This window comes from Symphodus melops (genome assembly GCF_947650265.1).
Source record: "Symphodus melops genome assembly, chromosome: 6".
NCBI classification, from domain to species: domain Eukaryota; kingdom Metazoa; phylum Chordata; class Actinopteri; order Labriformes; family Labridae; genus Symphodus; species Symphodus melops.
This window is the reverse complement of record NC_136696.1, coordinates 25,913,050-25,935,187: the sequence shown is the minus strand read 5'-3', so window position 1 is coordinate 25,935,187 and position 22,138 is coordinate 25,913,050. Positions and strand designations below refer to the sequence as shown.

Sequence of the window (22,138 nt, the reverse complement as noted above, 5' to 3'; positions counted from 1 at the left end):
TCTTGTATATACAAATAATAAAGAGCTGAAATAAAAGCAAGGCAGACGTTTCCTCAAACAAAGGCTGTCGGCCTGTTCTTCCCTCTCAAAGAGACATTAAACTTCTCATTCACAGCAGGTGTGTTGATCTCATGATATGTCAGAGGTCATCGCACAAATGAAGGAGGGAAACTGTTATATTGATAGAAATTTGCAGAGCTCTAAAAGCCTAAAAAGCTCGTTTTTCTTTTTCTGCACAGTGTTCCTTTCTTACCCGAGATCAGCACAGACCTTCTGCACGGAGGCAGAGTGCAGCTGGTGGTGAGTCCACTTCTCTCCTGTTTCTCTCTGCACTTTATTCACTTCATGGCATGACAGTGAATCTCCATTTGGATCTTTTCTTTTGGGGGGGGGGGGTTGCAGTTGCATGTATGTGAAGGTATGCAGTATTTACATTCACCAGTCAGAGTCACGTCCTGGGCTGCATGTTCCCTCCCCTGGAGAATGTCTCATCAGCTTCCATTTTAAGGAGTGGAGGGGGGGCGGGGGGGCTTTCGCTCTGCGGTGACACTTCCAATTGGATCAACTGGCCGCAATTTCTTCGTTTTACTTGCAGGAATCCCAGTGTCACTTTGGAGCAGTTTGCCTGTTCTTGAGAATGATGCTGATGCTGGTGAGCTCTTTGAAGTGGGAAACTGCAGGTCTCCCTGTGCAGTTATAGAGCACTTTGAGTTATGATCACTGGCATGACGAGCCCCCCACCCTTTCCTCCTGTTCCTCAGATATGTTCAGACTGCAGAGCCGCTGCTTGTCCAATGTTTTTCATAATATTCGAGTGCCTGCTGCGTGAGACGCGCCATGTTGGGCCTCATTTATGTCTGTGTGTGTGTGTGTGTGTGTTTGTGTGTGTCTCTGTGCGTGCAGGCAGACCTTGGATACACAGAACGTCAGCATCACGCCAGCGGATTGTGGGCCAACAGCAGTGTAGCTGCCCGGCCCTGCAGAGAAAACAATTATCCTCACAGAAACTCTGTGGGTCATGCAAGTGAGTCTTGTGAACTTTTTCAGTCTGAAATTGATTTAGAATCAACCTCTCCCAGGGTTTTTAAATGTGAACCTTCATGACATGTTCTGCATTCAGATGACTGTGAATGCAGTCATGGTTTGAGTGTCGGCACTGACGAGCTGAATATGCTCTCACAATAACTGTAATCCAGGTACAGAACGCTTGACATTTTCTGGTTAAGCTGCATTTATGAATGCAAAATACATTCAGAAACACTCAGATACATGTGAATGAACAGAGAGTGTATACGGTTGTACTGTATTTATCAAATGTCTTGTTTTTGGAACTGGCTTGCACGACCTGATAATTTTTTTTTTTTTTTTTTTTTTTCAAATGAATTTATATGAAATGATTCAAATTCAAGTCAACAGTATTTCATGACCAGCAAAAAAAAGCTGTGACAATTTTAGAGTTGAGCAACTATTCCTGTGGTATTAACAGATTTATTGTATCACTACATTCATGCTCCTACCTCGGAAACCTGCCTGTTGTTGTTTATACCTGCAGCCTGTAAAGACCTGCACGTTCAGCACATGCACAGATACACACGTGTGTCAGTGTTTGCACCCAAAGACTTGGATCACATAGACCTGAGGTTGCAGAGCCGGGGATAAATGCTGCTGCTTATTCAGCCCAGACTGAGTCCACCGGTCTGCTGCTTTGAGAGGGGAGAGTGGAGTGGGAGTGGGGGGGACGGGGGGGGGGCACAAGGTCGAGCTGGGGACAGAGTGCCGTGAATTTCTCCTCTGACAGGAAACTGGCAGAAAGGAAGAAGAAAAAAAACCTCTCAGTCCTTTCAGAGAAGAATGACTGGCCCTTGTGTCAGAGGACGTGGGGCTCAGGAGTTTGAGTGACAAAGATGCTACTGACCGGCTGAAGGCAGATGACCACTTTAAACAAGCCCAGGAATCTGAGTGAAGGAGAGCCCTGTCCACCTTAACGAAGTCTAATTGGATTTTAAAATGATATCCACGAGGTGCAGCAGCAGCAGCAGCAGCAGGAGCGAGTGTCGCCAAGCTCAGCAGGCAGACTGTTGTTCCCCTGCTAAAGGACTGCCTCTTTAAAGAAAGCGTCTTTGTCTGCCCTGTTAAAACGCTGTTTATTGAAAAAAAGCTACCACACATTGAAACATGAATGTGGATGTAAGGAAAGAGCATTTAAAAGCCAATGAAGATATTCCATAAACTTTAAAAGAGTGTCCGATGGTCTCTTTGCTACAGCATCAGAAAGTCGACATATCAGAGGAAAAGGGTTCCTCGGGTGAAATACGGGAAGCAAGAAGGTTGAAACGCAGCCTCAGTGAGAAAGGTCTCAAGTCAGGAAAAAGGGCGAGATTAAAAACAAACGCTATCCATAAAAAAACCATGTATCTTATTCTTCTGAAGTGGCGCACGCACATCAAAGTGAAGGTTTAAAGTGGGGAGGGTCACTTAGTTTGCCAAAGCAGTAAAGACTACATAAATACTCTATAACCGACTCTATAACCTTTTTGCAACACGATACTCACCACTCGCTGAGGCGGTGCCGTAAAATGCGTTTCCAGCCTCACAAAATATTTTCACTACGTGTGCAGAGGAAACCGCTTAAGTTGCATATCTGCTCCCTCAATTTTGTCCGCCGCTCCGCTCTAATAGGAGCAAAATGAAGGAAAACAATTTGTTTGGTCACAGCGGTTGGGTCAAATGTACGGCCATTTGTTTATCTCTGTACATTTAATGGTCTGAAATGGGCAACATGTGCGTCAGGTCCTGTGTTTGATTTAAGACAGATCATTGGACAAAAGTCTTTAATAAACTGAATTTAGCCACCAAACATGGCCGGACATTTCTGAGAATAAACGCACAGGGCTGCGGTGGCTTTATCTTCACACTGAATCGCTCAGACCGTGAGGAAAGGGAAGGATACCCTCAAACACGGGTTCAATCAAAAACTACAGAGGGTGTGATTAGGTATGATGTGTGTGTCCGCGGATATTCTATATAGTGTGCAAGCTGTGCAGATATTCAGAGCAGGGTCAGTACCTGTGATAGCTCCCAGGGCCTCCACCTCCTCCAGAGCCCTCCCTGCTGTTTGGCTCCCTGTGTGGGGCGGCTGTGGAGACCGCGGGCCCTCGCTCTACACGTGGAATGCATCATGCCCGGGAGAAGCTCGGCCTTTGTTCTCTGTGTTTTAAAAGCTTTGTACTGATCCCCAGGTGAAAAGGACAGGCCTCAGATACTGCACAAAGAATACCTGCACACACTGAAGTCTTCAAAGAGAGTTTGAATAGACTGTAGTGTAGTCCCAAATCTAAAAGAAACTCCAACAGTTCAAGTAAAAATGTGTCTTTATATCCTCCAATGACTCTCCCCCCCCCCCCCCCCCCCATTTAATGTCAAATCTCTGAATGTCGCTTGATCGGAATCCATTAAAAAAGATGCTCAACTTTAAATAGTTCATTGCACAATTAAACAGCTAAGTCTTTGATAAACAGCCAGGTTAGCAATTAATAAGAGCTGTTGTATCAGCAAGTTTAATAATTGTCTAGTTTTTGTTTTTCACAGAGATGTTCTGGTGGAGGCACATATGACAGGAAACCAAACTTTACTTCTTCTTTTCTTTTTTTTTAATAATGACATGAAGATAAAATCACATTCTGGTGACATCTTTCCAGGGATAATCGTCAGACATGCATTACTTTTACAACAGCATCAGCCGCATGTTGTTTTAGGATGATGTGCTGGTGGTCCTTCCTTCAGAAATCTCTCTATATGATTTTTATTCCAGTGATAGGACAGTGGATAGAGTCAGCTTCCTTTAAAGAGAGATAGTGAAATGACATGCAGGACAGGAGCTACAGGTCGGAATTGAACCATGGCTGCTCGAGGGCTTGAGCCTCTGTACGTGAGGCACGCACACCAACCTCTAGACTGCTGCTGCCCCGAGATATTAAACATTAATAACCCAAGTTATCAAGGAAGACAAATTGATGAGCAGATAAAAACAAGCAGATCTGGTCTCCAATTACAAAGGGCAACATGACTTCTATAAACTGCACAGATATCAAACAACTTAAAGTTTACATGTTAAATAATGTTTGTTTCCTTTCTCTGCCTCCAGAAAAAGAGCTTCCATCTCCAAAGCGAGTCCGGTCTGCGCCGTCTAAGAAGGAGCGCACGTCCTTCAGAGACAACCCCGTCACGCTGAGCGGCGGCTGGGGAGGAGGCAAGAAGTGGGACAAAGTGTTCAAGTAAAAACTCCGCACCTTCTGCCTCTTTATGTCATCCTTTCCCGACACACATACAAAGAATGGAGCTTCTCTTGTTTGTGTTGCAACAGACTTACAACTTTTTCAGTGAAGATCACACTTTTCTTCCACAGAGGTATCTTCTCTTATTTATTTTTACTCTTTTGATCCTCCCGCAGCAGCTCATTTTAAACCCTCTTTTTGCAAATTATTGAAGACCAATCGGACCGGCTGCAGCCCAAATATCTCCAGGCACTTTCACTGTGTTGATTCTGCTCAAGTGTCAGCGGCTGAGTTTGATGGCAGCCGATCAGCACCAAAAAGCACATGGAAGACCAGGGCACACTTCATATAAAAACATCAGGAAAGACAAACCTTTGAATATCTTTGCATTCCTGTTTGTGAAGAGACTGCTGCTTCTGCACTAGCTGTGGTTTGCAGCTCTGGGAAATAAAGAGGCGCACTTTAACAGCTCTTCTCGCCCCCTTAACCTTAAACTTTAATAAAGCCCAAAAGTTGAAGAGAAAAGCCCCGCACTCTGTTTCTATTTTAAGCTTCTGCTTACCAACAAAGGGCTTGAAATGACTTGTTTCTATAAGCCGAGCACAAACATTGGTGTTGGAATTAGAACAATGTTTTCTTTAATCCTCGTAGTGGATTATGATGGCCTTGTCTGTGTATTTGAATTTGGAGAGCTAAGGCGTCAAACACGGCCTTACCGGAGGCGGTGAACCTCAGGCTTGGCGGTTCCTCGCTGCTCCGCCGCCTGGAAATGATAACTTAATGAATGTCAAAACAAATAGTCAGAGCTGCAGAGTGGCTGCCTGGCAGGAAATGCATGTCGCTCGTCTATTTATTTTCCTTCTATCTTTCACTTAGCGCATGTCTGGAGGGTGTGTTTTGACTGTACGAGAGCTGGTGGGGGAGTTTTGTCTCGGAGAGTCGTGTATGCCAAAGATGTGGAGGTCCTGTTGTGAAACCAGAGAGCACTGTCCTCCTCCAGGGGGAGGCTCGGTCTTCTGGCTCCCTGGGGGGCACGAACAGAGAGTTTCTCTGTCAGTTTTTATGTGAAATACATGAATACCAACAAACAGGTACTGTAACGTTCCTAAATGTTATATCTCATCTCACGAGCTCGATTGTGTTGTTCGACCTCCATCTACCAGCCTCTGTTTGATCGATCTACTTTCGGGTTGTGAGTAAATGACGTGTAACCGAAGACAAAATCCACGGCCTGGTGAAATGAGTTTTCCACCGCACGTTTAGATAAGAAGAAGAATGTCCCTGTCGACATGCACCGCGCTGCCAGCTCGACCTCGAGTCCAGTCTGGCAGGCGGAGTCCCTGTGCCCTCCAAATCCTTCTTCCAATGCACACAGTGCTGTCACGTTTAGCAACAAACTATATACAATGCACATGTCTGCTGACTGAATCCTTTGCTGTTTTTGTCATGTTTCCTGAACCGTTTCAGGCGATTTCTTTTAAGTATGGATGAAAAAACAAGCTGGTGAAATTAATCTCACGAAGCAGCAAATCAAAAGTTTGTGATTTTTTTTTTCAAATATCATCGAATTCTAATGCACTTTATTTCGTCCAAGAATATTGAACACAAGGAACACAGACTGAGTTTGGTGATTGAAGCTGTTTGTTGCCTTGTGTTACACGTGTGCATGTTCGCTGGACGTACACGTATGAGAGGCGACATGCAAGCCTCTCATCCATCCTGATCCGTGACGCTCTGCACACACACACACACACACACACACAAACACACACATCTTCCACAGTCAGCCAGCAGAGCTGTACACGCTGTACTCTGCGTGAGCTGGTTCTTATTGAGCTATCGTTTGGAAGCATTCGACGCCCAGACTGTCGGCATAACACTTCACAGTGTATCACTTCTTTTCTTTTACTTCCTGTTGGAAAGTCGGCCGTCTTTGTTGTGATGGAAACACCTCTGCTCGTGTTCTGCAACTATATCTTTTTTTCATGTGATGTGGAAACAGTTGTTGCTTCTAAGAGTCGGGCCTCGTTAACCTGCTCATAAAGATGATGATCTGTCTCCAACCAAACATCCTGAAGGTTTAGAAAGTTCACTATGATAAAGAAAGGCCACTGAACTGAGGCACACTGCTGAGGACTGCTGTGTGTGGACAGAAGAAGAATGCTGATTTAACTGATTCCTCAAAGATAGATACTTTACTAATCCTGAACAGGAAAAGATAAAGTCACAGCAGCTACAATCACATTCAAGACACCAGATCAAACACGGAGCATTGAAACCTTCAGACACATAAAAAACTATTTAAACACTGCAGATGTCTGAAAATGTGATATAAGAGTTCAGGATGCAAACTACTAAAATCCTATTTACAAATATGCATAAGTGTGTGTGTGTGTGTGTGTGTGTGTGTGTGTGTGTGTGTGTGTGTGTGTGTGTGTGTGTGTGTGTCTGTGTGTGTGTGTGTGTGTGTGTGTGTGTGTGTGTGTGTGTCTGTGTGTGTGTGTGTGTGTGTGTGTGTGTGTGTGTGTGTGTGTAAAAACACTCCTGGAAATATGAAGCCCGTTTATAGCTCACACAAACACAAACTGTTGTGCAGCGTGGTCGAAGTCAAAGCTGATTTAAACAACGGCCGGCTGCTTTTTATGTCACGCAGATAAAGACGGGCTTGAGTCGCTCTTTTCACTCCACGGACAGAAGTGACAGGCAGGGAAAGCACTCAAGAGTGTTACCCAATGAGATCCAAGCCTGCTGAAAGAGATCGAACACGTTTATCGTTCGTCCTGTTTTTTTTTCCTGCACAGATGGAGGACTGATGAAATGTATTGATCATACTGTACGTGTGCCTGCATGTCTGTATTCACGTTGATATGTTAGAGACGTTTGCAAAAAATGTTCAGATTTCGATTCTTAAAGCTGTCATGAATGCCTTGTTTACACACACAGACACATCTTGATTTTTTGTTTTAAATTCTAATCACATTTTATAAATAAATAGGTAAGACCAGTAGGAGAAAACTATATAAATATTCAATCAGTGGCTTGATTTCCTTTAAAGTGTTTTCATCTGGAGCCAGAGTTCCTTATGTGTGGAGTTAGTGTTCTGTTAAATCTAATGTTTTTAATTAACTTCTTAGGAGTACACATTGCAGTTTAAAGCCGCATCACTTTGACCTTAATCTGTTCTACGTTTTGAATATTCAAGCATTAAGAGAAGCTGTTGTGGTGATTTGAATGTGATGATGTGTTTGCTCACTGTTAGTTTCTAACTTGTCGCCGCGTTCTCTGCCGATATAAACTGTTCAAGTTCTTTACGAGGGGAATCTTAATGTGACTTTTTTAATGTTATTAAAATTTGTCTTTTATTGTGTATCACGGCATCTGGATTCAGTCTTGACAGATGCTTGCGGCGGCTCAGTTCTGTTTCCAGTCTAAGGTGACTTGTTTAACATTCTGTCATGAACCCAGATGACTTTGTCAAGTGACTGAGCGCTGAGGACTGTCAGGAACGCCTGACTCCTGGAAAAACAAAAAGACAAACAAACAAAATCAAAACAAACTCTTAAAGCACGAATGCGCTGCTTTCACTTTTTCAAACTCGTAGCGTTACGAGCCAGAAGCTCTGCAGGCTCAGATGACATTCATAAGCTCCATAAAAAAAAAAGTGGGCAAATTCAGGCAAGTTAGGGGAAATAAACTCTGCTCGTCTTTGTGTTTGGTGGCTCGCCAAAGCTTGAAGACTTTGAGCAACATGACGTCATGTTTGTGCCTGCTGAAGTGGCTGACTTTTGTTTACTGGACTGTGATCAGACACGTCAGAACTGTAATGGATGATGATTAGCTCGGTTCAATCACATTTTGCCCATGTGGACGCTGCATGAGGTTTGAAAATTTAAAATGACATGTTGTCCTTTCACATGACATATTGGCTGTGTGACTTACAGAACGAATCTGACAGATGGGCCTGAAGGTGACCAAGCCCTCGAAACTTCACCAACCCACACAGCATCTATCGTGGCAGGAATTTCCAGACAAAGTCCCAACGAAACCTCAGTGAACTTTTCACATTTTCTCCTCAGCGTGAGCCAGTGTGCAAGGTCATCTTAGAAGCCCAATAAGACATCCCCCCTGCTACCCTGTTTATTTTTATTCTTTTCTCCTGTGGCACCGTGAAGCTCCAGGTAACTGCCACTGACCCCACAGCGAACCAAAGCTGCATGCATGGTGTGCATGGCAGGTGGTGTGGAGGTGGAGGCAGATAGGCTTTGGTTAGTGGTAACATAATTCGTCCAATAAGAAGAAATAGAAGAACCGCTTTTTCCTGTTATTTCTTTGCAAAAACTGAAACCCAGTTGAGACTGTGTGCTGCATAGTCCAATGCAAGTAAAGGTTAATACTTATGTCGTATGATTGTAAGAGATAACTGATTTTATTGTTACTTTTTAAAAAAAATAAAAGATAAATGTGTAAAGGTCAGGAAGAACACTCACTGTTCATGAGCACAGGGCTGTGGTCATGTTTATTTTATAAGCTCATTTTAAACTATTAAAAACTGAATGAAGGAATTAATTCATAACGTGTTCTTACGACGAAATCGTTTGACAAAAATGTTAATTTTTCATGACGTGAATTTCATCGAGAACACTGACAAGATGTCGTGCACAACATGCGCAAAACCGTCCAGAATTTTTCGTCAATATCAAACCTAATGAGTTAAAATAAGGAACGTAATTTTAATTTTCGGATAGCTGAGAAACTTAAGCTAATAGTTGTAAAGGCGCTCGAGGAGTTACAAATGTAAACGTTGAGTTTAACGAAGTCCCTGGAACTTTTTTCAGGTCTTTTTTTTTTTTTTTTTCGTATGAAAGTCCATTTAAAGATTCCGCCTAAAGTCTGGAGGTGTGTTAATCAATATTACATTTAGTAAATTTAGTAATGAAGCACCAGCTTGTCTTACAAAATCGAAACGAAAAGGAAAGCTTTAGATCTATATTTTTAATTGAAATGCACGTGCGCAAAACGCAAATGACTTTATTAGAAAAAAGAAATTCGTCAATTAAAAAAGGTTCAGTGCTTTTCTAACCGGGAACAAAATGTTAAAATTAGTGATCTGATTTTGTCCTTATTTTTACCCAGGGGCCATCAATTATCTCTTGTGATGTTTTTAATGCTACACTTGAAACATCAGGTTTAACACTTTTTCATGGCCTAATTATTTCAAAGCAAAGGAAGCACCAAACGTCCAAGTTTAGAAATAATAACTTCATTAATTTGAATATAATTATGCGAATGTAGATTTTTTTTTTCCACTAGTAAATTTTCGAGCATTTTGCAATTAAAACTTTAAAAATCAAAGTTAATGAGCAGCAGAGATCAGCCACTTGAAGTAGATCCACAGCCTCAGTCAGATGAGCTCCAGTTTGCAGCAGCTGCAGCATGAATTACAGCCTCTTTGCTGATGTGTAAACAGGCTGTAAATTAAATTCACTTCTGATCGCCTCCTCTCTGAGTCCTTGTGGGTCCAGATTCTCTTCAGACTGCTGCTCGGTGTGGGTTCAGCTCGTGGGAGGAGTTGGTGCTGCTTCATAATCAGAGAGGAGGGGTGGATGGGGGGGCTCTTAAAGATCTCTTTCTTTTTGGGGCTATAAAGACGTAGTGCCTTCAACACAGAGCAAATTAACTCCATTGGCGAATTATTGCATTACGACGCATCGCTCCGCTCGTCTGCGCGCGAAGGAGATTAGTTTGGTTTATGGTGACATTTGGTTAAAGCGTGCGGATTACGGTGATGGAGTACATGGAGGATAAGTTTGCTTTGAAAAGCCAAGCGATGAAGGCCAGCGATTACTACATGGAGCAAGTCATGGAGAGCCTGGACGGGGCGCAGTACTTCACCAAGTCCTCCCCGAAATGCGTGCAGGCCTTCGGGCTGCAGAGCGGAGAGCACCGCTCCTCGCCCTGCGGAGACCCGAACGGTGCGTAGAAGCCACTTTTTCTTCTTTGTGCATGAACACTGCAGTTTGTCTGGAGTTACTCTGCATCTGTCTGTGAGTAAGAGAGACACTTGAGGGAAATGTAACATCCGAACTTTTCTTTTCATGATTCATTTTTGGTTGTCTTTTAAATTGTGTACTTGAAGGCTTGTTTTTTATGTTTTCGCAATTTAATGAAAGTTTCAAACATATTTGTTGGCCTTAGAAAATACCGGTAATTTAAGTATGATACACGTTTTTTTTTTCTTCATATGGGCTGCAAGCATTTCCGTATTGCATATTTGGTTTTACGTTTCGTAATTTTCATTGTCTTAGAAGAGCAGGTGAAAAATATCTTATTGTGAACATTTGATTTGGTTTTGTAGGCAATTACGGTGTGCCAAAAACAGACGAGGACACGTTGCACTCGGACCTGGGCAGGTCAATGGACAGTTGTTGCACTCTGCGGGCCTCTCCGGTGACATCCGGCCAGGAGAAGACGGACTTGGACGACATGGGAGACAAATGTGACAGCAACGTGTCCAGCAGCAAGAAGAGGAGACACCGGACCACCTTCACCAGCGCGCAGCTGGAGGAGCTGGAGAAAGTGTTTCAGAAAACGCACTATCCAGATGTTTACGTGAGAGAACAGCTGGCAATGAGGACGGAACTAACCGAGGCCAGAGTACAGGTAGATCGGCGTTCTTGTAAATGTCTCGTTCGAAAAGGAGAAAACAAAAAATAAAAATAAAAATCAGCAATTAGGCCTTCACATAAATGTGACGCACTCGTTTCACCAATGTGCGTTTAAATCCAAATTGAGCGAAGCAGCGCTTATAAAACACCATGTGTAACTCTCACAAGGCATTTATTTTATTATTGTTTTATTATTATATATAATTTAACATTTTTATTTTTACCGAACGCGCAAACGAGGATTTTTAATTTTTGACTTTACTTTTTTTTGCCAGAACTTCGTTGCAGCTATACTCCTTTTACTAGCAATTGCCAAGAACAATTATTTTAAAAAAAAGTCTAACTATTTTTAGTGGATTTAACTTGTATGTCACAATATATTTCCCGTCTTCTTTTTCCAATCAGGTTTGGTTTCAAAACAGAAGAGCGAAATGGAGGAAAAGAGAGCGCTACGGTCAGATCCAACAAGCCAAAACTCACTTCGCAGCCACCTACGATTTATCAGTGTTACCGAGGACTGACAGCTACACACAGGCAAGTTTTTATAACAGTTGTGGTTTATATTTTCAATTATTTTAAATGAGCCTCTGATGGGAGTTTTAATCTATTTGTCAATCGTAAACTCTGTGTAGGCGGTGGTGCGTAATGTATAATTCTTCATCTCAATAATTCCTCTCTTTCAAAAAAAAAAAAAAAAAACCTCCTCCCACAACAAATGAAAGATTGGATCTGCATTAATCAGCGCCTGCCATTGCTGCTCCATTCATCACTTATTATGAAAGCCACCCTTAGATAAGAGGCTGGACGCTGATTAGAGCCTGTGTGAGGTGTCATGAATGAATTAATGGTCTTATATCAGATTTCATGTTAGCTGAGCATTTGTCTTGGTGTTTGGAACAAAGGTCAGGTACGAGATGAGGTGAGAGGAGATGCACGGTGTCAGTTTGTCCCTGAGGAGGGTGTTTTCTATCACAAACTGAGATTAGGCCTCCGAGTGTTGCAGATATACAGGCGGGAGCTCTTTGGATTGGGTTTGTGCTGACATTTTTTAGCTCACAGAAAGAAACTTATGTGCTGAATTTTTAAAGAGGTTGAATTTTTAAAAAAGTCAAACCCAGGGCCCAGCTATGCCCCGGCTCAACACCAGGTCAGAAATGTGGACTTAAATTGTCTCCAGACATTTTTCTGATAGATATCTGGGATAGCAGCCATGCCCTCTTCTTCCAGCTGATCCAGATGTCGCTCATTAAATTGACCGTCCCTTGTGTAATCGTGCTGGCACCGGGTTGGGGTTCGTCTCCCTGAACACAGTGGACGTGGATTGCATTTTTTGGTGGCTTTCTCAGGGTTTTCCTTTTTGTTTAGTTTTAAAGGGAGTTTATGGCCTACAGTTCTGCTTTATAGGGAATTATTGCTTATTGATGGCTCATTTCAGGGACATGTTGGTGAAGCTGTTTCACGAGCTACGGCAATGATTTGAAGGAAATTCACAACACTGTCAGAGCCCACAGTTGATTTGTACTTTTTAAATTCAAGTCAAACTGACTACATACTCTGGTCTAACATACTGACCTGTACTGAGCAATAGACAGCCAGTATATTTCATTTTCTTGGTTTGTCGCGTAAATATTTAAAGAACTATTTTTCAGTATTTCACTTCTTCAAAATGTATTGACACATTTTGGAACATTGCTTTATTTTGATTTGGATTAAAATAGCGTTTGGAAGCGTTCGTAAATGTGTGAGTATGTTAGGAATGGAAAACAAAATGATGTTGGCACATTTCCGTGACATCATTCAGATGAAATACAGTTAAAGGCATAAATGAGTTTTCATGCTTCTCGCGTTGGCTCGACGTCTCGACATTTGATTGAAATCTTGGCGAATCAAACCAAATGATCTGCGTCACAGTGAATCATGTCAAACGAATGTGAAGGAGCTGTCACTGCAGTCTGGATTCAGTGCGCGCACACACACACACACACACACACACACACACACACACACACACACACACACACACACACTGCCATATGGACTCAAAACCGCTGACCAGATGAGATTGTCTCCTCTCTGTCCGTCTCCAAGCTCCCCATGTACGAGTCTTTCACCATTTCTTGTCATTTGCTGCCTTTTTTAAACCTCCTGTGGTGGAGTGTGTGTTCAGTGTGTTCAGTTTTTTTCTGGGACAATTGGGGTCATAAACATTTTGTCACTTAAAGTCAGTCACAATGATCAGTCTACGCTCCCACGTACGGATTAGTTTCAAAGTAAACGTGTTGATTTAAAGCTTGATTTGAAGCTTTTAGGAAAAGATTAGAGACTCAGTTGTAGCTGAAATAATAAAATGTGTCTGAAGCCAAATACTTTACTGTAATAATTTAAATGTGTAGATTAGAGTTTGTATTTTCTCTCTTCTTATTTAACCCTCCTATTATCTTTGAGGTCAGTTTGACCCCATTCAACGTTTAGCGTCACTTTTCCTCATCTGATGGGGACAGACGTAACATTTACATGATGATGTCCTACACGTGTGGCTGTTTAAGCATCTGTTGAAACGTTACAGTCCGTGAAGAGATGAATACTGCAAGTCATTTTCACTGTGGATCATAAACACACCTGCACAGCTCCTCCACTCAACCTTTTAGGCAGTTTGTCGTTTTTCATTTTAGAACCTGTTAGATCGTTTTTATTTGCTCCTCATGGTCGTCATCAGGAGCTCGTCTGTTTTATAGCTTGTTGTTATTTCATTTTAAGTCCTCTGTTTATTTTTACACAACAGAGAATTATTTTATAAGAAATAACTGGATGGCATCACCTCACGTAAAAGCACAGAAATGTTTCTGTAAATAGATTGTAAATTAATTGATTACTTTCTCTGTTTGTCTAAATAAACAAAGTACCCTAATAATGAATTCATATCACAGTGTGAATAATAATACCGTATGATGAATCGGTTTAACTTTGTCACCAATTCTTTTTACTAGCCTTTATTTCAAATGTGTATTTGTTTATGCATGAAGTGAAGGCCTGACTGATTGAACTACAGATGTTATTTCATCCTTGTGTGGTTCAGTGTTAGACATGAGAAGATCAACAAACAGTTTAAATATTCTTTATTCAACATCTTTTAACTCGGTAAATAAATGTCGGGGAGTCGCTGACCTCATTCCCAGTCTTGACAGAAAATCCTGTTTTAAGGACACACACAGTCACCTCGACATCGACTTACCACCAAAAGAACCAAACAAACAAGGATTCAAATTTAGAAAGCTTAAAATAAATCATTTAACACTTTAGGATGGAAGTTGTGTTCATGCTACTAAAGCAGTACAGCAGTAAATGTGTCATCTGTGTTCCTGGTAGGTCACTGAGCATGTGCAGTAAGAGTGTGTTCATCTAAACGTGCAGCTTCCTCATAATAATAATAATAAAAAGAAGCTTGAATGGATCTTTAATAACTTAAGCTGTCTCCCACTAACAGATCCCCAACAACCTGTGGCCGAGCTCCTCCCCCGCCGGCTCTGTGGTGTCCTCCTGCATGCTGCCTCGTGGCTCCCCTCCCTGCGTCACCTCCTACTCGCACTCCCCTCGTTCCGCCGCCGGCGCCCCGGACCACGGCTACGTGGGCTTCCCCAATCAGCAGAACCAGTTCAGCCACGTCTCCCTCAACAACTTCTTCAGCACGGACTCCCTCCTCACGCCGGCCGCCAACGGTCACCACGCCTTCGAGACCAAGCCCGAGTTTGAGAGGCGCTCGTCCAGCATCGCCGTGCTGCGCATGAAGGCCAAGGAGCACGCGGCCAACATCACGTGGGCCATGTGAGGGTCCGTGGGAAGTCTGGATGATGTATGGAAAGAGTTTTATAATTTCCATAATTTTCAGAACAGCTCTAACGTTTCTATCCACCTACGAACTCAACGTAACTTATTTTTGGTTGCCAATGAAAATCCGAGCTGCCCTGGCTGTTGTCCGGATTTCAAGTCAATGTGCTTAAACGTGTTGCATTAAGTTTAAAAGTCATAATATTGTGTGACAGACAATCAACAGTGTCATCTTATCTACAGCGAAGTGGACTGGACCAACATGAAAAAAGATGCCAAACAATAAAATGAGGTCAAAGGTCTCCCCTCAGATCCTCATTGAACAGATTTATAACTGGACTCAATAACATGCTGACGTCTCTGTTTGACCTACAGAAGCAAACAGGCCGTCTATTCTATAACGTTATTTTTGATGCATCTCAGTTCTGTCGGTCAAATCAAATCTGAAGTGCCTTTCTTTACATTTTTAACCAAAGAGATTAACAGTGAGTGATATGTATGACTGTTAACAAAAAGCAGGGTGACCAGACAACATACTAACACATGTACGGGATATGATGGACAATGAGGTCAGAGGTCGGCTTTGTCCATAAAGTCTAACGTTCCTCACAGTCATTTTTAGATTAGCATTACGCTTCAGGATGACGTCCAGTGCCTCCTTTTGTCAGACAGGTTTTTTAAGAACCCCTGTGATTTGCTTTCTTCTTTTTGTTTTTTAATGAAGACCAGGAAGTCCTGAAGAGTCCTTTTTTTTTTTGACAAAAAGAGTTTGAAAGCGAGGCGAAGGAGGAAAAACCTCCGGGGCTCCGGTTGGGATTCATACCCAGTGTGGGCGCATGTGGCTCCAGAGGGGAGGGGTCCCCAAACCACTACAGCATTTTGTAAGCACTGTGAATAAGCTTTCTGTACCTTGGTCTTCCTGCCTCCATGCAGCTCAGGACTGAAGATGAGCACCGCGGGGTCAGAGTGACGCGATGTACTGACATGTGTTTGTGCTTTGCAGCAAAGCTCTGTAATCTTTATGGCCTGCCTCTGCTCTGTGTCACCGGTACATGATGCAGGAAGAGGAGGCCCGTTTTGTTCTTGTGTTGTAGATTTATCTGATGTAAGCAAAATAAATGGATGTCACTCAACTTTCTTTTCTTGTTAATAATAAACTTATAGGGTGGAGTCTATAACAGGTGACTTTAGGATTCAATACCATACAGTGATTGGTCAAACTGGTGGATTTGACAGACGTGGACGCAGCGTCAAATCAGAGAAAACATTTTCACCGTGAGGTGAAACATCAAGCAGATAAAGTACTGTTGGACAAACACTGACGGTTAGCTTGTGTTAGCATGCAGTAAACGTACATGCTGCGTCCCGCGGTGAGTGTCAGCTCCGGAGGATGGGTCCAGTCTGAATGACTTCAAAATGACTTGATCCACAGACACGTACTCTCTGTAATTAGTTTTCTGTTAGAGCTTCCAAACTTTATAAAAAAGTGGATCTCATGAGGCGTGTTGTTCCTTTATCACCCTGAAAATACACAATCATGTTGACTAAATAAAACGTTACACGACCCTGCTGTAAATACTCCAACGATCAATGAGCAACTGAAAATAAATCCTTTGTGTGTGTTAGAATATATTTAGTTCAAACTCAAGGGGCCAAGTTCTCAGTCATAGACAGAGGCAAGTGGTAAGGGTTCGAATCTGACCTTTGACTCCCTCCCTGCATATCTCTCTCTCTCTCTCTCTCTCTCTCTCTCCTTAAAGATCCAACAAATCAAAAGATAAATCTGCTGTTGAAGAAATACCACACACCTAAACACTTTGACCAAGTGGAGATTGCTGTTTGTTATCTGTTTTTTAAAATGGAAGTCTTAAGTAAGACCCCGTGAGCTTGGTCCCGTGTCCCAGAAACACGAGGCTAACACTAGTAATGAACTTATGCCGGGTTTGTCCCGTAATAGAATTTGTCTTCTTTACAAAATAAAGTAAATACAGCGCGCGCACTAACCGCGAGGCTACTGGTGAGAAGTCTCAAAAATGTCCTAAAAGCTATCAGCGCCTGAAGTTTTCAGCAAACGTCGGGATATAAAATGCTTTTCTCAGGGACTACTTTCGAATGTGGATGAATACACACTTAGTGCTCTCATGTAAATTATTTGGAAGGCGGTGTATGCTGGAATAAAACAAAACAAACTGCAGTTCCTGCGGTCAATTTGTTGACAGCATATGTCAGCCGCTGCGTTTTCTGAGACTCCTCCAAATGTTTTGAATAGTTTGAGGTCAAACTTGAAGCTTTGGGTACACAGATGCTGCGTAGAAGAAGGATCATTCCCTGTGCGAGTTGGTCATTACATTGGGATTGGTGGACAACAAGAAAAATATACAGCGTAACCAACGTTATCCTTTTAACTATCCAAAATCAGGCCTGACCTTTGTAGTCTGGAAAGAGCCATGTCAGCTCATTAAACACAGTTAATCTCCTCATTCATCAGTAGTAGCCGAGTTATTTCCATGAGGCCCAAACACGCCGCGGCTCTTCTGAAACCTTGCAGAACTTTAATCCATCACATTGTCTCGTAATTGGGAGCATGTCTTCGTCTTCTTCCTCTGACATCATCCCTTTGTTTGGCTGTGAGATCACAGTCAGCGCAGGATGGTATCTGAAGGGAAACCCTGTCCATAGGAACGGTAGGCTTGATTCAATTAGGACCGTAACTGGTGTCAGATGTTTGAGTGAGGAAACACGTTTGTTTCCTTTTGTGCACTTCCTGGTTACTGTCATTTAAGAGCACAAACACAAGAACTTTATCTGCACGCATCAAAACATGGAGGCTTTGATCCTGCAGTATCCATGGAAACGGTGTTCAGTGTTTTCCCTGAAGTTTGTAGTGAGATGGGGGTTTTTTTGTTATCCACTGCATTGCATGATTTTTAATTCATGCTAGGTATACTGAATAATTATCTCTCTCGCATGTTTGCAGTAGAAAATGAGTCGGCTTTACTCTTTCCCATTCATTCTCAATGCAAATATTTTGCAATTTTTTGTGACACATTTTGAATGAATGTAATATGATGACTGGTTGGATGTTACACACATGTAGCGACACAGGGCTGAGAAAGTGCCACAACCTGCAGTTCCTACACTGACCACTTGGTGCAGACTGCAAAAGTTTTTTACACACTTTTTTAATCTCTGAGGGAAATTGTGGTTTAAACTTTGTTATTTAGAGACATGCTTCTCACACACATAGCGGGCCGAATGACACTACAAACATGTGAACATGCGTGAATGGAGAGATGTCACAGTGCGGCTGCTACACACTGCTACACAGGGAGCGCACCTGAGCTGGTGGGGGCTTGTTGCCTTGCTTAAGGGCACTGGAAGTTAAACCGGTGACCCTCCGGTTCTCAAGCCAAGTCCCTGAACTGCTGCCACACAAATCCTGCAAATCCCCTTTAGGCCCACTATTGAAATGCTCAACATTACAGCAGAATTAAAGAAGCTAACAGCCTTTGAAAAACTTTGGTTTCATAGTTGAATAGTTGCAGTCTGTTCTTTGTCAACAGCACCTTGCATTTATCAGAAACATTAAAAGAGGGTTTATTGTTTTTGTAAATGTCAGATTTGTCATTTAAAAAACCTGTCAAGTTCTATTTTCCTCCTCCTGTCGCGCAAAAGACGCTGACTCTTTACGCTGCTGACGTCATTTTGGAACCAGAGTCTGACAAGAAGGATTGGCTGTTGGAGCTGCAATATTTGACACACTGCCGCCTCCACCAACCAAAACACACATTTAACTGAATTAAACGGCAGGTCACACAGGTCGGTATACGGTCCACAGCAAAACAGATTCTTGCGTCGGTTTGAAGCAGACGCTCACGGTTAAGGAAGTTCAACAACTCATGTGTTCGTGTTTGTTACGTTTTCTTAGCGGCGCATTAGTCAGCAGCTTTTGGCTTCACTTTTAGGGAGCTGTCATGTAAATGGTTAATGGATTTGCGCTTGTATAGCTCTTTTCTGACTACTCAAAGCGCTTTTACGACGCAGGCCACACCTTCACATTCACTGATGGCAGAGGCAGCAACTTTACAGCAGTAAAGTTTAATGTCTTACCCAGGAACACATTGGACATGTGGCTGCAGGAGCTGGGGATCGAACCCCCAACCTTCCTTCAGATACGACCAGCTCTACCACTGATCTACAGCTGCCCCATCGTTAGATACATTCTGCATTTTTGACAAAGACATGCTCATGAGAGGCCCATTGTGGGACTTTCACCAACATTGAATTAGATGGAGTGATTCTTCTAACGTCAAAGATGATAAAGTGACATGCAAGGTAAGCATATCTGTGTGGTATTATATTTGCTGTCAATCCTTTCCCTAACCCTTGACTCACCTGATTTGTAGTTCCACCCACCGTGGTTAACTTCATCCAGTGAGGTGAATTATTTTTCAGCCTCCTATGAACACATCCTGTACCTAAAACTTAAACATGTTCTTATCTTTATCTGTATTTTTCCCACCATCTGTGAGCTCATGCTGCCCTCCGCTCACCTCCTGCATCAACTTCAATCTCGCTGCCACAGAAGTTGTGACTCGACAGCCAGAGACTGATGATCCAGCAACCAGGCCTGCACACATGTTTGAGTGTGAGTGTGTGTGTGTGTGTGTGTGTGTGTGTGTGTGTGTGTGTGTGTGTAATAGAGAGAGTTTTTGAGAGAGAAAGCTCCTGCAGACCAAATCCATCAACAGCTCCAATGGGTTTGACCCCCTCAGGTTAACCTCAGCCATTAATATAAGAGCTTCCCTCCCCTGCCTCCCTACTTCCTGCTCTACCTCACGTGGGGGAGGACAGGCCTGTGTGTATATATGAGAAAACACACACACACACAAACACACACACATTAGAGTGTAGACAGAGCTAGATCAAACGTTCTGGCGGCTGAAAAATGGAGTTGGCGGTCACGTATGTTCCACAGCAGAGATGTACACTCTGTGTCTGCTCACTGTTGTTTTTCTAATCACTCAGCGCTGATGTTCTACTTCTTCTTCTTCTCTGGAACAAATAGACCCGCTCACCACCCATATTTCTTCTTTTTTTTTTGTCTGCCAGGACATCTATTAATCACAACCCCTCACCCGGGCCCAGTGTAAAACTTGCAGACCAAATTCAGAATGCTATCAAATACACACGTTTCTTGGCAAAAAAAAAAAAAAAAAAAAAAATGCATTCCAGTTGAGAAAATACTTTTTTTTACTGTACAGAAGGGGAGTTTATGTTTCTAAATGAAGATATCTGTAATTTATCCAAGTCACTATATTTATATATTACCTCTAGCTACTCCTAAAAAACATGCACTTTAAATTTGATGCATTTGAAGAAATCACCTTCAAAACATCAAGACTGATTTAAAAACACACTTATGTGGGGGGCGCTGATAGCATAGTGGTTAGCTAATGCACTGCATGTATGCAAGCTCTCCTCCAAGCAGATAGCTCAGGTGTGTCATGCCATTCCCCCCTCTCTCTCTCTCTCTCTCTCTCTCTCTCTCTCTCTCTCTCGGTCTGTTCTCCAGCTCGCTCCACCATCCTGTCTCGACTATCTTGCCTAAATCTTTAAAAAAAAAACATACATAGATGGGACAAAAACACATGGAAGGAACATCTGCTTGTTGTATCCATCATAGCGTGCATGACAAATGTAACATGATAAACAAAAGAACTTGAAAGATGTAAGACATCTTTTAAGCTGTTTTATATTAAATTGGTTTTCTTTGTCTTTTTATGACGTTAAAACAAGAAGAATCAGGTATAAAAGAGTTCAAATATGACTTGTGACTGAGGTTCATTTAGCTCTGCACAGAAACGCCAACAGAAATGTCTGTGTTAGGGACAGTTTTTGAATTTAAAGTGTGACAACATGTCATGGTCCTTACTTCTATCTATCTATCTATCTATCTATCTATCTATCTATCTATCTATCTATCTATCTATCTATCTATCTATCTATCTATCTATCTATCTATCTATCTATCTATCTATCTATCTATCTATCTATCTATCTATCTATCTATCTATCTATCTATCTATCTATCTATCTATCTATTCATATTCACCAGATTGAATAAGGAGTGAAAACTACAAGACAAAAGAGAATGCACAGATTACTGTCATAAAAAAAGGTTGATATAAAAAACACTAGAGGTGGGACTTAAAAAAATGTAACTAATTAACTCAGGGCTTTCTAATTAATTAATCAAAATGCATCACATTTTAAGTGCATCACAATATTTACCCTAAAAAGCAACACTTTTAAATCTAAATGGATTTTAGTGGATGAATGAATATATATGAATTTTACTTGCTTCTTAGTTTCATAAAGCTGTTGGATCTTGTTTGAAATTAGTTTTTCTACACAGCAGTTGGAAAGTTGGATCAGACGTTGCTACCTTTAGCACATTTTCTAACCCCTTATCTTCTACCACTAATAGTGGTCTACATTCCAGAGCAACCAATTTAGCGAGTGAATTTCTAAGTTTATCAGACGTTGAATAACTAATTTTGGTCCTGAAGCCAGCCATTTGGTCGAGTTTAGGCTGCAAATTCTTCTTCTTTGTACTTGTGGCGAAGCTAGCGCAGAGCGAGTGCGGAGCAATGACAAACAGTTCTGCGCTTTATATGAGGAAAACTGTGATTAAATTATTTTCTTGTAATTAATTAATCGTAATCAATTGGTTAAAGTGCCATCCCTAAAATAAATACAAATTATTAACTAAATGGTAAATGCTGACGTACTGCAAATATATAAAAAATAATACGTAGTTGTCGCTAATGTTATGCTACATTCTAATGTTATGCTACATGCTACGTTACCTCAATTGCATTACATAAAACATAGCAACAAGGCTAATTCTCAAGCTAAGCAACATCGATCGTTCTGTGTCAATTTATGTTCAATGTGAAGCTATCAGTCAACAGTGTGCTAACATTAACCTGCTTACAATGCATACCATGGCATTTTGCTATTCAATCAAAGGACTTTTTTTAACCACCTGCTCTAAATGGTGCTTGATTACAGTGTGTTCAAATGTATTGATCTTTGTGTGAATGTGAGTGGAGAGGGGTTTTGAGGTGTGTTGCTGGAGGAGAGCTGAAACTTCAGAATAGCTGAGGTGTTGCTTCAGAGAGGCTTTGCAGAAGAACAGGTACTTACTTTTATTTGGATGCATTTCTCTTTTTTCCCATTTAACATTTTTTTAAATTATTATTTTGTCTTCTCTTTCTCACAGACTTAGTAAACAGAAGGCGGAGAGGATGGACTTTTCTAATAACGGGGTTGGTGGACAATTGCATCTGTGGTAATTGATGGTGTTCA

The 22,138-nt window shown here is 41.9% G+C and overlaps 2 protein-coding genes across 2 annotated transcripts in view; both read left to right on the top strand.

The window, feature by feature from the left end:
• lrriq1 (leucine-rich repeats and IQ motif containing 1) overlaps nucleotides 1-9,103 on the top strand; it is a 39,767-nt gene extending 30,664 nt beyond the window's left edge. Inside the window, exons 24-27 of the mRNA XM_079346299.1 lie at nucleotides 240-300; nucleotides 904-1,024; nucleotides 4,145-4,274; nucleotides 8,216-9,103. Coding sequence (XP_079202425.1) covers nucleotides 240-300; nucleotides 904-1,024; nucleotides 4,145-4,274; nucleotides 8,216-8,378 — 475 coding nt within the window. The 3' untranslated portion in view covers nucleotides 8,379-9,103. The remainder of the gene's footprint in view (nucleotides 1-239; nucleotides 301-903; nucleotides 1,025-4,144; nucleotides 4,275-8,215) is intronic.
• Nucleotides 9,104-9,236: 133 nt separating this feature from the next.
• On the top strand, nucleotides 9,237-16,372 carry alx1 (ALX homeobox 1). The gene is made up of 4 exons (XM_079346298.1): nucleotides 9,237-10,246; nucleotides 10,630-10,934; nucleotides 11,345-11,473; nucleotides 14,424-16,372. Exons 1-4 carry the CDS (start codon nucleotides 10,060-10,062, stop codon nucleotides 14,763-14,765), a joined length of 963 nt encoding a protein of 320 aa, XP_079202424.1. The 5' UTR covers nucleotides 9,237-10,059; the 3' UTR covers nucleotides 14,766-16,372.
• The last annotated feature ends 5,766 nt before the right edge of the window (nucleotides 16,373-22,138 follow it).

Bases quoted from the DNA above. Each gene is read 5' to 3' on its own strand.
- alx1 (XM_079346298.1), top strand. From the start codon at position 10,060: ATGGAGTACATGGAGGATAAGTTTGCTTTGAAAAGCCAAGCGATGAAG. The intron at 10,247-10,629 runs GTGCGTAGAAGC...TTGGTTTTGTAG, and splicing joins GCCCTGCGGAGACCCGAACG to GCAATTACGGTGTGCCAAAA. The intron at 11,474-14,423 runs GCAAGTTTTTAT...TCCCACTAACAG, and splicing joins GGACTGACAGCTACACACAG to ATCCCCAACAACCTGTGGCC.